The sequence below is a fragment of the Pan troglodytes genome, chromosome 6, assembly GCF_028858775.2.
Source record: "Pan troglodytes isolate AG18354 chromosome 6, NHGRI_mPanTro3-v2.0_pri, whole genome shotgun sequence".
Classification (NCBI taxonomy): domain Eukaryota; kingdom Metazoa; phylum Chordata; class Mammalia; order Primates; family Hominidae; genus Pan; species Pan troglodytes.
The window spans coordinates 144,567,807-144,584,890 of record NC_072404.2 but is presented as its reverse complement, the minus strand read 5'-3'; the positions used below and the strand labels follow the sequence as shown (position 1 = coordinate 144,584,890).

Here is a 17,084-nt window from a genome sequence, read left to right as displayed (position 1 = left end):
AAATACAAAAATTAGCCAGGTGTGGTGGCGTGCACCTGTAGTCCCAGCTACTCGGGAGGCTGAGGCAGAAGAATCATTTGAACCCAGGAGGCAGAAGTTGCAGTGAGCCAAGACCGCACCACTGCACTCCAGCCTGGGCAACAAAGCAAGACTCCATCTCAAAAAAAAAAAAAAAAAAAAGATTTAGAAGGTTCATCCTGAGTTTCGAACAGAGTACTATTTGAATTGAAAAGCAACAGTTTAGGGCTCTGTTAGTTCCATCACATTACTGTGTAACCTTGAGACAAATTCCTTAATCTCTTCGACACTCAGTTTCTTCAATAAAACAAGGAGAACACGAGCTATCTTCGAGGCCTCTTAAAAGAATTAAATAGCCGGGCGCAGTGGCTCATGCCTGTAATCCCAGCACTTTGGGAGGCTGAGGCGGGCGGATCACGAGGTCAGAAGATCGAGACCATCCTGGCTAACATGGTGAAACCCAGTCTCTACTAAAAATTAAAAAAATCAGCCGGGTGTGGTGGCACACACCTGTAGTCCCAGCTACTCAGGAGGGCGAGACAGGAGAATCGCGTGAACCCGGGAGGCGGAGGTTTCAGTGAGCCGAGATCGCGCCACTGCACTCCAGCTTGGGTGACAGAGCGAGACTTGGTCTCAAAAAAAAAAAAAAAAAAAAGAATTAAATAAAACAGTATATGTAAAGCTCTAAGTACAATGCCTGGTATACAGTAGGAATATTCTTCCCTTTGCAATTTTCAAAAGCTCTTATCAAAGATTGACTCATAGAGATGGTGAGGCTTAAAGAATAGGGAAAAAGTGTTAGCTGAACAGGAAGAAAGGGTATATTCCTCAGGTACTCCAAATTTATTTATAACTTTAAAAATATGGATAAATTTCTCAGATTATCAGTAAATTACTAGTGTGAAGCTGCATCATTGATCTTGAAATGCTTTTCTGTATAAGATGCTTTTATTCTCCTCTTCTAAATTTACAATTCTTTCAAGTTCTACATTTGTACAATTTTCTCCCATCCTCTTCCTAAAGCTCTAACTCAGACCTGCCTTACTTTGGTCTTGGGATGACCTAAGCCTTAGCCAGACAGACACGCCTTAGAGTTCACTTAGTATTCTAAAAGACCTCTGGGAGAAAGCAAGAACTCAGCATCTAAGAAGTTAGAATCACTGTGGCATAATGAAAAGGACATGGGCTTTGGAGACGGACAGCCCTGGATTTAAGTTCTACCTCTGACACTTTCTAGATGTATAACCTTGGGCAAGGCACTTAACCTCCCAGGATCTCATTTCTGCACCTATAAAATGGAAATAATGCCACCTACATCTCATAGTATGGTTGTGAGGATTACAGAACCCCTATGACAACTCCTGGCACATAAAAGGCTAATGGCTCACATCTGTAATCCCAGCACTTTGGGAGGCCGAGGCAGGCAGGTCACCTGAGGTCGGGAGTTTGAAAGCAGCCTGACCAACATGGAGAAACTTCATCTCTACTGAAAATAGAAAATTAGCCGGGCATGGTGGTGCATGCCTGTAATCCCAGCTACTCAGGAAGCTGAGGCAGGGGAATCGCTTGAACCCGGGAGGCGGAGGTTGCAGTGAGCTGAGATTGCACCATTGCACTCCAGCCTGGGCACCAAGAGTAAAACTCTGTCTCAAAAAAAAAAAAAAAAAAAAAAAAAAAGGCTAATTATTGGTAACTATTATTACAGACCAACTGCCAATTGCCTTACTGAACACTTTTCAGAGCAGTACTCTTGTAACAGGCAAAAGGAGTCATACTGCTCCCACATTCCCATGTCTTTATCCAAAACATTCCATTTTAGTACTCTATAATTAACCAAATCAAGAGCTTAAACAATTCAGGACAAGAAGTGCTAACATGGCTCAACTCATTCTCTCCTGACAGCAACAAAGCCAGTGGAAGGTGGATATGTTTGCCAAAAGCAATAAAGGGTCTGTTTGAACACGGTCATTACTGATACTGATGTAAGCACAATCTAGTTGAGGTTCTTGGGCTTGCAGCCTTATTGTCAGAAAGTTTTAATATTTCTGAAATAAATCCTCTCCTGCCTTGTTTTCCCTGCTGTGCGCCAACACTCCTATCACTCATTTTCAAGAACACAAGGAAGAAATCCCTTTCAGCTAGTACTACCTCATTCCCTGTGGAACTTATCTTCCCATTTCCCAAATTACTTCTTATAGAGATTTTTGGCTTGCTGGGTTCACTTGATGTCAACTTATGAAAAAGGACATTATAATTAAATATATCATAGCCACATAACATGATCTGGCCCCCAGAGCATCGCAAGTTACAGGACGGAGGCAGGTGCCAAAGATAAGATGTGACTGAGTAACCTGCACACCATATGTTCCTTCTTATTAACTACTGCACTTGGGAATTCTGGCTCTTGTAAAAAGTTTATTTCCCTTGGGTGGCTGAGCAGAGTAACAAAACTAAGAAAACTGATGATATGTGAATGAAGTAAGGAAAACCATCTATGCAAATGTGACTTAAAATAAATGTTTATACATGAAAGTTAAAAAACAAATGCAACAGTCACCAGTTCCACAGCCAAAGGCAGCTATTTCAATACTAGTATTCTCAGTTCCTTCGTATGCTATAAGAAAAACAGTGAGGAGTCAAGGTCAGAGTGGTTATTTACATAGACAATCTAAGAATCAACAAAGGCTCAACAAATCAAAATGTCACACTGCAGTCCCTTGGTGAGATGACTTTCAACTTAGGGAAAGGGCAGTCTTGGGCACTTATTTTGATTTAGCCAATTCAATATCAAGAAGGTTAAAGATTGGGCACCTGAAAAGCAGCTCAGCAATGCCCTGAATTTCGTCATCCAGCTGTATCCTTGCCCAGAGCTTCACCTGCTTAACTTTCAGCAGAGAAGTTGTTTTTTTGGTGCAATTAACATTGTAAGGCAAGCTCAGCCCTGCTTTACAATAGCCTTGAGGCTGCTGAGTATATCTACAATCATGGAACATACATTTGGTGCTGAAAAAACAGGAAGATGGTTCAAAGACAAGGAAAGTGGTCAAGAAGCACATCTAGAATTAAGAAAAACAGACTCCAGTATGCTGGTCTTTGATTTTTTAACTTTTTTTTTTTTTTTTGAGACAAGGTCTCACTCCAGCACCCAGGCTAGAGTGCTCATTGCAGCCTCAACTTCCTGGGCTCAGGTGATCCTCCCACCCCAGCCTCCTGAGTAGCTGGGACTATAGGCACACACCACCACGCCCGGCTCTTTTTTTTTTTTTTTTTTGGAGAGAGAGGTTTTCACCATGTTGCCCGGACTGGTCTCGAACTCCTGGACTCAAGCAATCCACCAGCCGTGGTTTCCCAAAGTGCTGGGATTACAGACGTGAGCCATGATTTTTTAACTTCTTTATATAGAATATATTGAACTGTGTGGAACTTTCAGAGGCGGTCATGGGGGTTTGCACTTAAGCCATGATGGGAGGAATAAAATAAAATCAATTATTCATAATAAAAGCATTAGTAAGAATATCATTTAAGACTTTATGTGCCAAGCTCAATGCTAAACCTTTTACAAATATTTCTAATCCTCAATCATAATTAGTACTTTCATTTTATAGAAGAGGAAACTGATTTGTGTAATTTAGAAATTACCCAAAAGGTAGTAATGGGGGTACTAGGCTTCAAATCCAGGTCTGCCTGACTGTAAACTTCATGCTCTAAAAGCAATTTGTTAAACACTTTTAGCCTAAAGAAATCTAACCAAATTACAAAGTTTAGACAAAAACAGTCTTTATCACAAGAAAATGACTTAACGAAAGTTACAAAGTATCTCAACAAGTCAGAAGTATGCTTTGCATTTCCAGACTCATATCTAGGTACTCCCAGCACTGGTGCTGCTGCTGCCTCTCTTTTTTACTTTACTTTTTTTCTTTAAACCCATTTCTGCAGGATGCTGCCTCTTTCTACTCTAATTCTTCCCAGAGGAGTTTCATACTACAAACGACAAAGACATTGTCTAAAGCATTACAGAAATTCCTTCAGTCTTGCCTCCGACTTATCACCTAAATTTGTATCGTTAGGATGAAAGGATTATCCGCTATACCTTAATCATGACGCTATGACAACAAAAAGTTATGGTGGATCCAAGGTTCCAATTCAGCTGGTCCCACACAGTAAAACCAATGCACACTTCCCGTCTCTTTGTTGCTGTTCTGATAAAGCAATTAAAAACCATTCACAACAATTTAAAAAAACATTAATCCCTGTGCCCATACTGTGTCTAGGAAATTGAAGCTGTAAGCCCTTTTTATATGATCCACACTTCTGTCTTTTCCAATACTTGCCCTGTTTTTCTGTGCTGATTCAGCTTTAAGAGAGAAAGAAAGACAAGCTTTGAGAGAGACAGACAACTATGGATAGACAATGTACGGGTAATACAGGGCTATCAGCCACCTAGGCAGTTACTTCTTGGTATTCTGAGACCTCCTCAAAACTGTCTGAAAGAAGCTGACGCCCAAGACCGAAAACCCCACAAAGATCGTCTTTCCCAAAAGTAGCAGCATTTCCTCCTATCACTTTCAGATTATAATAAAGCAATCAATAAGACATTCATTCTCTTCATACACAGCCTAATAATCCTGGTGACCAACTATACTCAGCAGGGAGGACAAAGCTCTTAACACGAAAGAGCGAGGAGAATCTCTCCATTACCCTTTTACATATTCAGGGAAGAGAGAATATCGCAGTCGCTGGAAATGAAGGGCACAGCATCGTGTTGCTGTATGGCCACGGTTGGCCACAGAAAGGCAGAAAGTCATCAACTGTATGGAAACCAGACAACTCTGACGATTTCTATGCAAGGTGACTACACCTTACTCGTTCTCCAAGTATTAAAGATCTTTTCATCCTTATTGCTGTGTGAACTCCCGTGAGCGGTAAGGTTTTTCTATACTATCGAGGTCTCCTCCCCGATAGGCTGGAAAATCACACCCGGGAGCGTGTTGGGGCCGCGGGACGTACTATTAGGTGTCTCTCCTCCCGCTGCCTATTCCAAGTAGTAGGGGAGAGCGCTACCTCCATGTTATTCAGAGCGAAGTACGGCCGTGCCTCCTGGAGTCTCCGCTCCCAGCACGAGGGGCCGGCTGGGGGGCATCTCTGAGAGAGTGGGTTTAAGGGGACAAGGGCTATCTCCGGTCCTGCGATCAGAAAGGAGGGCGTGGAGGGTGGTGCCGCCGTGCCGAGAGGATCTGCAGTTCCCCTCCCCTCCCTTCCTCTCCTAGAGAGGCAGCCCGGCCCCAGTACCTTCTTGACTGTGCGCGGCGCCTCGGTGACGGTGCCGTCGGGGCTGACCAGGGCCTCGCCGCCGTCGCGGTGCCGCTGGTGCTGGTGATGTGGGTCGCTCCGCTTCATGGCCGACGCCTGAGGCACCTTCCCGGCGGCGGGGCTGAGAGCGGCGGCGGGTCCTGAGCCCGGGCCGGGGGCCGGGGGCCGCTCCGCGGCGGGAGCTGGAGCCTCAGGGTCTCCACCGCCCGCCGGGGGGGCCATGGCACCCACGGCGGCCGTGCTCAGTCCTAGTTGCGACTCCGCCTCGGAGGGGCTCAGGTCCTTCAGCTCCACCTCAGGCACCTTGGCGGCAGCCGCGGCTGACACAACCTGCACCGACATCACCGCCTCCGCTGCAACCACCGGCTCAGACTCCAGCTCCTGCTCTTGGTCGGCCCCGCCTCCCACCTCCCTTCCTCTTCCCTCCCCCATGTCCCCACTCCTCCCCTCCATCGCCTCCTCTCCCACCCCCTTTCTCCGCCCGCCAGTCCCGGCCCCTCCAGCCCCGCCCCGCCCCGTCCCGGTCTGGCCTCGCGCGAGGCGCCACGGAACCTGTAGTGCGTTTGCTCCCGGCCGCACGCGGCGAGAAGACCGTGGGACCTCAGGCCCCGACCTACACTGCGCGCCCCATGGGCGGGGCCCGCAGCGTCCCCTGGGAGTTGTAGTCCTTTCAGCCTTTCCTCCAGAAAGTGAGATTCAGCCGAGGAGAGGGAGCGCTAGGGCCGGCAGCTAACAGAAAGGAGTGAGGAGGATAGGTGACTCGACGGAGGGGATGAGGAAGAGAAAGTCTCCAGAGGAGTTGTGACTTCCGGGGAGGGAACGCCAAGAAGCCTTAGGGGAGGGGAAGTGGTAGAGGAATGGCTCGTTGTTCTGACAGCGTGAAGTTCCTCCGCGCGTGCACGTCTGCGATCACGTGGGCGGGTATTTAAAGGAGAAGCGGCGGCTCCAGGCTGGAAGTGGCTTTATTTTTCTTTGTGATATTGAGAATTCAGCACCCTTCCAAACTTCAGTGGTTTTGTTTTTAGAAGGGATAAAGTAGGACCTTGCTTGCTGTGGCGCTTTCTGTCACATTCTGGGTTTGGAAGCTAAGATCATTCCTCAAAGAAGTTAGGTATCACTAGATCAAAATTCAAGGCTGAGGAATTACACGTTGCCTTAAACGAGGCCAAATCTTTTCACCTATAATTCTAATAGGGCAATCATCTGAAATTCAGATACATATATCAGCATAGAGGGATATGAATAGTGAATATGAGTAGTTAATTTCCTAAGTGATGGGATTTAAGGTGATTTTTACTTTGTACTTTTCTGTATTATTTTTAAATTTTACATTTAGAGGATGTAAGCAAAAAGACATGCACCGCAGCGTCCTTTTTAATAACAAAAAACTGTCTAAAACTAATGTCCAACAAATAGAGCAATTGTTACAGCCTTTGAAAATCGTTTGCCAGCTGGGCATAGTGGTTGACGTCTGTAATCCCAGCACTTTGGGAGGCCAAGGCCGGCAGATCACTTGAGATCAGGACTTCAAGACCAGCCTGGCCAACATGGTGAAACCCCGTCTCTACTAAAAATACAAAAATTAGCCAGGCGTGGTGGCGGGCACCTGAAATCCCAGCTACTTGGGAGGCTGAGGCAGGAGAATCGCTTGAACCTGGGAGGCAGAGGCTGCAGTGAGCCAAGATCATGCCACGGCACTCCAGCCTGGACAACGGAGTGAGATGCCGTCCCAGAAAAAAAGGAAGAAAGAAAGAAAATTGTTTGCCAATACTTTTTAACAACAAGGTTTTCCCTTTTTCATTCTTTACTCTGAAAGCCAAAATGTGAAGAGGAAGCTAAGAAACTCTTGTGTCTGGTACACTTGTGAGCTCTGTGGAAATGGCAGTGCTCAGACGCCTTCCGATACATACTGTGAGGCACAAATTTGGCGATCAGGAAATGAGAGACTCCAAGGCAGGACAACTTCACGAAGTGAAGATTTCCAAAATCGTAATAGCACAGGAAAGAAGATCAAGGCATTCTGGCTTTCAGAATAAATGCTTATGATAAAAACATTAAGCTAAGAAGCAAGAGACAAAATTGCACATGCCATAGGATTTTATGTAAAGAATACTTTAAAAAGCCTGTAATCCCAGCACTTTGGGAGGCCGAGGCAGGCAGATCACGAGGTCAGGAGATCCAGACCATCCTGGCTAACACGGTGAAACCCCATCTCTACTAAAAATACAAAAATAAGCCGGGCGTGGTGGCGGGCGCCTGTAGTCCCAGCTACTCGGGAGGCTGAGGCAGGAGAATGGCGTGAACCCAGGAGGCAGAGCTTGCAGTGAGCAGAGATCGCCCCACTGCACTCCAGCCTGGGCGACAAAGCGAGACTCCGTCTCATAAAAAAAAAAAAAAAGAATACTTTAAAAAAACAAAATGCAGTTGACTCGCGACAGATTATGGGGGGGGGGGGGTTCCTCTCTATTCTCAGAGAAACAGGAGCAAAGGGGTTCATACAGTTTACAGCTGTTTCAGAGACTTACAGCCCTAACAACCCAGGCAGCCATTGGACAGCTACTCTTTAGACATCTAGTCTTTGGTGTCACTGTGTTTTGCCTGGCAAGGAGAAGGAAGGAGGCCAGGCATGGTGGCTCACACCTGTAATCCCAACACTTTGGGAGGCCGAGGCGGGTGGATCACTTGAGGTCAGCAGTTCGAGACCAGCCTGGCCAACGTGGTGAAACCCCATCTCTAATAAAAATACAAAAATTAGCCAGGCGTGGTGGCTTCTGCCTGTAGTTCCAGCTACTCAGGAGGCTGAGGCAGGAGAATCGTTTGAACCCAGGAGGTGGAGGTTGCAGTGAGCCGAGATTGCACCACTATACTCCAGCCTGGGCAACAGAGCGAGACTCTGTCTCAAAAAAAAAAAAAAAAAAAAAAAAAAAAAAGAAGGAGAAGGGAGAGAAATCACCTGCCTCGATCTTCTTTCCTGTCCTACTATTTTGGAAATCTTTTCACTCTGTGTGGTTGTCCTGCCTTGAATGGAGGCTCTCATTTCCTGATCTCCAAATTTGTGCCTCACAGTACATGTCGGAAGGCATCTGAGCACTGCCATTTCCACAGAGCTCACAAGACACAAGAGATTCTTAAGTTTTTTCTTCACATTCCGGCTTTCAGAATTTCCTTCCTGTTAAAAAGAAAGCAGCCCAGAGTTTCATCCTCCAGCTGTCGGAGCAGAGATTAGCAGCTCTGTAACTGATTTCATTCTTCCCCCTAATGCTCAAGGGAGCTACGGTACAGCCACCTGGCATGTGTTGGAGCTCATAGGCAGCAGCTGCCTACCTGCCACTAGAATTGATTACTGAGAGGATGAATTAATTCTTCATGTGATATGGTTATAAAATATAAGGAGTTAGAGCACTGGAATGAAACTGATACCCTGTTTTATTCCAGTCACCACCACTGATTGGGGCCAACCATCAGGACACATTCTTCAACCTGTTGTCAACTCCATCCCTACATACCTGCTGCTTCTGCCATCCTTGTAGCTGAGGGACACCAGGTACAGTTGAAGATCAAATTACATACTAGAAACAGGGTAATTAAGCACCAGTTTATGAACTATTTAATGAAATATTTGGACTGTAGGTCTTCTTCCTTCACCCGGCTCATTCAGCTTCCAGAACGCTGGCAAGCAGGAATGTAACTTCCATGCAGGACGTTGGTATAAAGAAGAATTTCTTTTTTTCTTTTTCTTTTTTTTTTTTTTGAGATGGAGTCTCGTGCCATCGCCCAGACTAGAGTGCAGTGGCATGATCTCGGCTCACTGCAACCTCTGCCTCCCGGGTTCAAGCAATTCTCCTGCCTCAGCCTCCCGAGTAGCTGGGACTACAGGCACGTGTCACCATACCCGGCTAATTTTTTGTATTTTTAGTAGAGATGGGGTTTCACCATGTTAGCCAGGATGGTCTCGATCTCCTGACCTCGTGATCCGCCCACCTCGGCCTCCCAAAGGGCTGGGATTACAAGCCTGAGCCACCGCGCCCAGCCAATAAAGAAGAATTTCTTGGCCAGGCACGGTGGCTCACACTTGTAATCCCAGCACTTGGGAGGCCAAGGCGGGCAGATCACGAGGTCAGGAGTTTGAGACCAGCCTGACTAAAATGGTGAAATCCCGTCTCTACTAAAATACGCAAATTAGCTGGGTGTGGTGGCACACGCCTGTAATCCCAGCAACTCGGGAGGCTGAGGCAGGAGAATTGCTTGAACTTGGGAGGCAGAGACTGCAGTGAGCCAAGATTGCGCCACGGCACTCCAGCCTGGGCAACAGAGCGAGACTGTGTCTCAAAAAAAAAAAAAAAGAAGAAGAATTTCTCTGAGGTATCTGACCAATCCAAGAGAGAAAACAAAGATACTAACATTGAGAGTTTCCAAAGGAAATAAGCCAGCCAGATCACCCGCCCTGAAGACCATACTCATGTTCACAGAGCTTCCGTGAACCATTTAGTGTCACATTCTTGAGTATGAACAGACAACCAAAGTCACCAGACATATGAAGAAAACTTTGGTTTTTTGTTTCGAGACAGAGTCTCACTCTTGCTGCCCAGGCCAGAGTGCAGTGGCATAATCATAGCTAACTGCAACCTCTGCCTCCTGGGCTCAAGCAATCCTCCCACCTCAGCCTCCCAAGTAACTGGAACTACAGGTTTGCACCACCACACCTGGCTAATTAAAAAAAAATGTTTTTGGTAGAGTAGGGCTCTTGCTATGTTGCCCAGGCTGGTCTCAAACTTCTGGTTGTTTTTTTCTGGAGACAGAGTCTCGCTCTTGTTGCCTAGGCTGGAGTGCAGTGGCGCATTCTTGGCTCACTGCAACCTCCGCCTCCCAGGTTCAAGCAATTCTCCTGCCTCAGCCTCCCGAGTAGCTGGGACTAAAGGCACCCACCACCATGCCGAGCTAATTTTTCATATTTTAGTAGAGACGGGGTTTTACCATGTTACCCAGGCTGGTCTCAAACTTCTGAGCTCAGGCCATCTGCCTGCCTTGGCCTCCCAAAGTGCTAGGGTTACAGGCATGAGCCACCGTGCCCAGCCTATTTTTTTGTGGTTTTTTGTTTTTTGTTTTTTGTTTTTTTTGAGACGGAGTCTCACACTGTTGCCCAGGCTGGAGTGCAATGGCAGGATCTCGGCTCACTGCAACCTCCGCCTCCCAGGCTCAAGCGATTCTCCTCCCTCAGCCTCCCAAGTATCTGGGATTATAGGCATGGGCCACCACATCCAACTGATTTTTGTATTTTTGGGAGAGATGGGGTTTCACCATGTTGGCCAGGCTGGTCTCAAACTCCTGACATCAAGCGATTCACCCACCTTGGCCTCCCAAAGTGCTGTGATTACACGTGCTAGCCACTGCGCCCAGGCTTGCTTTCCTTTTGAGCAGCGGGGAGAATGGGGTGGGGTATTGGTCAAAGGGTACTTTAGCTAAATCTGTTACACTTTTCTTTAAAAAAAAAAAAAAGATCTGAAACAAATATGATAAAATGATAAAAAGTTGATAATTCTGAGTGGTGGGAATATGAGTGTTTATTAGGTTGTTCTTTGTACTTTTCTATATCGTTTCAATTTCTTAAAAACAAAAGTAGGCTGGGCATAGTGGCTCATGCCTATAATCCCCACACTTTGGGAGCCCAAGGCAAAAGATCACTTTGATGCCAGGAGTTCAAGACCAGCATAGGCAACATGACCAGACCCTGTCTCTAAAAAAAATTTGTTTTTAATAACATTTGTCTGGCATGATGGTACATGCCTGTAGTTGTAGCTACTTGGGAGGCTGAGGCCGGAGGATCCTTTGAGCCCAGGAGTTTGAGGCTGTAGTGGGCTATGATTGCACCACTGCCCTCCAACCTGGGCAGCAGAGCAAGATTCTGTCTCTAAAAATAAAAATAAAAAAGCAGGCAGAGGCTGAACACGGTGGCTGATGCCTGCAATTTCAGCACCTTGGGAGGCCAAGGCAGGAAGATCGCCTGGGCCAAGACCAAGTTTGAGACCAGCCTGGACAACATAGTGAGACCCCATCTCTACAAAAAATAAAACTAGGTTGGCATGGTGATGTGCACCTGTAGTCCCAGCAGCTTGGGAGGCTGAGGCAGGAACATCGCCTGACCCAGGAAATTGAGGCTGCAGTGAGCCGACATTGCATCACTGCACTCCAGCCTGGGCAACAGAGTGAGACCCTGTCTCAAAAAAAAAAAAAAAAAAAAAAGCAGACAGAGGAACAACACTCCAGCATGGGCAACAGAGTGACACCCTGTCTCAAAAAAAAAAAAAAAAAAGCACAGAGGAACAAAGATGGGCAGTGGACAGACTGCTTTAAGGAAGCTGGAACCAACAGAGGCAAGGCCAGCTGAATTTGGAAGAACGGTAAGAGGCCCAATGAGGCAGCTGAGGGCAGAGCCTGTGATAAGGGGCACGCATGGGGAGCTGTGTTCTCAGGGCAACAGCATAGCAGGGAGTCCCCCAAACTGGGAGTCCCACAAACCAGGCTCCCCTTGGATCCTGAGGGGTTTCTTTGGGGATCTCACTCAGGAGCTTTTGGTAGAAGGGTGGTTACTGTTGTTCAGTCCTGAGATTGATGCTCCCATGGGGATACTACTGGAAGATTTCTTGGTTGTGGGAGTGTCCATGGTGCTGGACATCTGCATTCACAAAGGTGGGCTCACATTGCCCCCTAGTGGCCACAGAGTCTCTGCACAAAGGTCACATTTCTCAGCTGTTTTTTTGGAGACAGGGTGGTGCTTGCTGTAGCCCAGCGCCCAGGCTGGAGTGCAGTGGTGCGTTCTCGGCCAGCCTTGACCCTCGCGGGCTCAAGCAGTCCTCCTACCTCAGCCTCCCGAGTAGCTGGGACTATAGGCATGCACCGCCACGTCTGGCTAATTTATTTTTTGTAGAGACACAGTTTCACCATGTTGGCCAGCCTGGTCTCAAACTCCTGGACTCAAGTGATTCTCTCACCTCAGCCTCCCAAAATGCTGGGATTACAGACGTGAACCACAGTGCCTGGCCTATTTCTCAGCTTTTAAGGCCCAGATTGAACTCCCCTTTTACCCCATCTCCCATCCTTTACATAAGTAATCCCACTAAAGAAAGGATAGAAGGAGGGAGGAAAACTAGTAGTCAACTGTCTTTGGAGATGAAAAGAAGAACATTGTAACACTCTCCTTTGTTTCAGAAAAGATCCTTAAACAGCACTGATAACTTTCATTATTTTAAATACTGTTGTTGATAAAGGCTAAAAAATAGCTGTAACAATGCTAAGGGAAGCAGTAATGGCTGGGAAGAACAAGAAGAACAGGTGTAAGAGGATGTGGGATGGCCAGAGGGAACACAAACCAGGAAACCTGGATAGAGAGAAAAATCAAAGGCGGGATTAAGCGTGGAAAGAGCCTGGACACTGGTCAGGAAGAGCCTGGACCTAGTGTCTGTCACTCACTAGCTGCGAGGTTGCAAGCAAGTCATTTTGCTTCACTGAGCTTATATTTTCCAATTAAAATGGCAAAAACTGGCTGGGCGCAGTGGCTCACGCCTGTAATCCCAGCACTTTGGGAAGCCAAGGCAGGTGGATCACCTGAGGTCAGGAGTTTGAGACCAGCCTGACCAACATGGAGAAACCCTATCTCTACCAAAAATACAAAATTAGCCAGGTGTGGTGGCACATGCCTGTAATCCCAGCTACTTGGGAGGCTAAGGCAGGAGAAACACTTGAACCCTGGAGGTGGAGGTTGTGATGAGCTGAGATCACACCATTGCACTCCAGCCTGGGCAACAAGAGTGAAACTCTGTCTCAAAATACTTAAAATAAAATAAAATAAAATGGCAAAAACTGCAATGACTTTTGCATCAACCTAACACATAAAATGAGCTCCTCTGATTGGTTTATTATTCTCTGAATTAAACAAGAGACAGTGGAGCACCATGGCTAAGTGCCCACTGCAGCCAACGAAATGCCAGCATTTCCACTTACTGTGTGGTCTTGGGCAAGCTACTGAACCTCTCTGTGCCTCAGTTTCTTGAGGGGTGTTAACAGAGCCTCACAGGTCTGAATCTGTGAAATTTGATGAATTAATGTACACAAAGTGCTTAGAGAAGTACCCGGCAAGCATCCACTAAGAGTTGGCTTTTTTTTTTTTTTTTTGTATTTATTGATCATTCTTGGGTGTTTCTCGGAGTGGGGGATGTGGCAGGGTCATAGGATAATAGTGGAGAGAAGGTCAGCAGATAAACACGTGAACAAAGGTCTCTGGTTTTCCTAGGCAGAGGTCCCTGCGGCCTTCCGCAGTGTTTGTGTCCCTGGGTACTTGAGATTAGGGAGTGGTGATGACTCTTAACGAGCATGCTGTCTTCAAGCATCTGTTTAACAAAGCACATTTTGCACCGCCCTTAATCCATTTAACCCTGAGTTGACACAGCGCATGTTTCAGAGAGCACGGGGTTGGGGGTAAGGTTATAGATTAACAGCATCCCAAGGCAGAAGAATTTTTCTTAGTACAGAACAAAATGGAGTCTCCTATGTCTACTTCTTTCTACACAGACACAGTAACAATCTGATCTCTCTTTCTTTTCCCCACATTTCCCCCTTTTCTATTCGACAAAACCACCATCGTCATCATGGCCCGTTCTCAATGGTCACTGTCTCTTCGGAGCTGTTGGGTACACCTCCCAGACGGGGCAGCCAGGCAGAGGCGCTCCTCACCTCCCAGACGGGGCAGCCGGGCAGAGGTGCTCCTCACCTCCCAGACAAAGGGGGGCCGGGCAGAGGCGCCCCTCACCTCCCAGACGAAGCAGGGCCGGGCAGAGGCGCTCCTCACTTCCCAGACGGGGTGGCGGCTGGGCAGAGGCGTTCCTCACATCCCAGACGATGGGCAGCTGGGCAGAGGCGCTCCTCACTTCCCAGATGGGGTGGCAGCCAGGCAGAGGCGCTCCTCACATCCCAGACGATGGGCGGCCAGGCAGAGACGCTCCCCACTTCCCAGACGGGGTGACGGCCGGGCAGAGGCGCTCCCCACTTCCCAGACGGGGCGGCCGGGCATAGGCACTCCTCACATCCCAGACGGGGCGGCCGGGCAGAGGGGCTCCTCACATCCCAGATGATGGGCGGCCAGGCAGAGACGCTCCTCACTTCCTAGATGGGGTGGTGGCTGGGCAGAGGCTGTAATCTTAGCACTTTCGGAGGCCAAGGCAGGCGGCTGGGAGGTGGAGGTTGTAGCGAGCTGAGATCATGCCACTGCACTCCAGCCTGGGCAACATTGAGCATTGAGTGAGCAAGACTCTGCAATCTCAGCACCTCGGGAGGCCGAGGTGGGCAGATCACTTGAGGTCAAGAGCTGGAGACCAGCGCAGTCAACACGGCAAAACCCTGTCTCCACCAAAAATACAAAAACCAGTCAGGCATGGAGGCACGTGCCTGCAATCCCAGGCACTCGGCAGGCCGAGGCAGGAGAATCTTGGGAGCCCGAGGCAGGGAGGTTGCAGCGAGCTGAGATCACGGCAGTACAGTCCAGCCTCGGCAACAGAGGGCGACTGAAGAAAGAGAGAGGGGGAGGGGGAGGGAGAGGGGGAGGGAGAGGGGGAGGGGGAGGGAGAGGGGGAGGGGGAGGGGGAGGCTTTTTTTTTTTTCTGAGACAGAGTCTTGCTGTGTTGCCCAGGCTAGAGTACAGTGATGCAGTCACAGCTCACTGCAGCCTCCAGCTCCTGGGCTCAAGCGATCCACCTCAGACTCCCAAGGACCTGGGACCACAGGCACACAACCATGCCCCGCTAATTTTTTAATCTTTTATAGAGATGGGGGTCTCACTTTGTTGCCCAGGCTGGTCTCAAACTCTGGGCTCAAGCAGCCCTCCTGCCTCGGCCTCCCAAAGTGCTGGAATTCCAGGCATGAGCCACTGTGCCCAGCCAAGAGTTAGCTATTATTAATACACATGTAAAGTGCCTAGGAATACAATCCATGGGTTAGTATTCCCTTTCCCCTTCTCCTGGAATCTGGCCATGGTCAAAATGCGGTGTCCTCATCACATGAGCAGCATTCAAAGAGTACTCCTGGCTGGGCACAGTGGCTCACACCTATAATCCCAGCACTTTGGGAGGCCGAGGCGGGCAGATCACGAGGTCAGGAGATCGAGACCATCCTGGCTAACACGGTGAAACCCCGTCTCTACTAAAAATACAAAAAATTAGCCTGGCGTGGTGGCGGGCACCTGTAGTCCCAGCTACTTGGGAGGCTGATGCAGGAGAATGGCATGAACCGGGGAGGCGGAGCTTGCAGTGAGCCAAGATTGTGCCACTGCACTCCAGCCTGGGCGACAGAGCGAGACTCTGTCTCAAAATAAAAAAAAAAAAATTAGGCTGGGCGCAGTGGCCCACATCTGTAATCCCAGCACTTCAGGAGGACAAGGCGGGCGGATCACCTGAGGTCAGGAGTTTGGGACCAGCCTGGCCAACATGGAGAAACCTTGTCTCTACTAAAAATACAGAAACTAGTGGGGTGTGGTAGTGCGCGCCTGAAATCCCAGCTACTTGGGGGGCTGAGGCAGGAGAATCGCTTGAACCAGGGAGGCAGAGGTTGCAGTGAACTGAGATGGCACCACTGCACTCCAGCCTGGGCAATGGAGCAAGGCTCATTCTCAAAATAAATAAATAAATAAATAAATAAATAAATAAATAAATAAAATTTAAAAACTCACACAAAACCCACAAAAATTAGCTGGGCATGGTGGCGCATGTCTGTAATCCCAGCTACTCGGGAGGCTGAGGCAGGAGAAACGCTTGAACCCAGGAGGTGGAGGTTGCAGTGAGCTGAGATTGTGCCACTGCACTCCAGCCTGGGCAATAGAGTGAAACTCTATTTCAACAACAACAAAAAAGAGTACTCCCCAAACAAGCCTGGTCTGTACTCCACAATACCCGCCAAGTCTGTGGGCACCAGCCCCTTTGCTACACAGACCTCCTTCTCTCATAGTCCTGAGCCCTTGCACCCCAGTTCCCAGTCTTCTACTGATTATTTCATTGGAGGAAGTGGGGCTAACAGGCTTCCCTGACTGGCCAGGGGAGGAAGCTGTGGATCAGAATGCATCTAGCCCGATGGATGTCCCTGGTAGAAGAAAGAGGCCCCCAGAGATGAGGTCCAGGAATGCCTCGAGGAGTCCTGCCCATCTCCACTCCCATCAGGGAGACACCATCACCCCAGGGGAAGCTGCACGCCTGTGCTCAATTATCTTGTGATCAGTGCTTAGCGAGGCAGCCGTGGTCACAGAAGAGCTTTTGTTCATATAGAGCCAACTGGCTCAGGTGGACAGCCAGCACATGAGGGCGCCATCAGCCTGACATCTGACTGTCAGCCGTGGCCACATTAGCACGAAGCTCTTGGCCTTTCAGAGCACCCTTGGGAAGATGTGGAAGACCAAAAAGATCAGGACCAAGACAAGGTAAGGAGGCCAGGATCGGAGCCCATAGAAGAAAGAACGCACTAGCTGGGCGCGGTGGCTCATGCCTGTAATCCCAGCCCTTTGGAGCCCGAGGCAGGTGGATCACTTGAGGTCAGGAGTTCGAGACCAGCCTGGCCAACATGGTGAAACCCCCTCTTTACTAAAAATACAAAAATTAGCTGGGTGTGGTGGCAGGCACCTGTAATCCCAGCTACTCAGGAGGCTGAGGCAGAATTGCTTGAACCCAGGAGACGGAGGTTGCAGTGAGCCAATATCATGTCACTGCACTCCAGCCTGGGGG

The 17,084-nt window shown here is 48.4% G+C and overlaps 1 protein-coding gene across 3 annotated transcripts in view; it reads right to left on the bottom strand.

Annotated features, from left to right (window-relative positions):
- Positions 1-6,161, bottom strand: part of AHCYL2 (adenosylhomocysteinase like 2) — a 207,798-nt gene extending 201,637 nt beyond the window's left edge. The window contains exons 1-2 of one of the 3 annotated variants that reach the window (XM_063815588.1): positions 5,881-6,161; positions 5,308-5,658 (exon numbers count right to left, since the gene is read on the bottom strand). In XM_063815588.1, the coding sequence (XP_063671658.1) occupies positions 5,308-5,550 (243 nt within the window). In that variant the 5' untranslated portion in view covers positions 5,551-5,658; positions 5,881-6,161. Of the gene's footprint in view, positions 1-5,307; positions 5,742-5,880 lie in introns of those variants that run through there. The other 2 variants (XM_054656293.2, XM_519372.9) reach the window with 2 other exon arrangements.
- Positions 6,162-17,084: the final 10,923 nt, after the last annotated feature.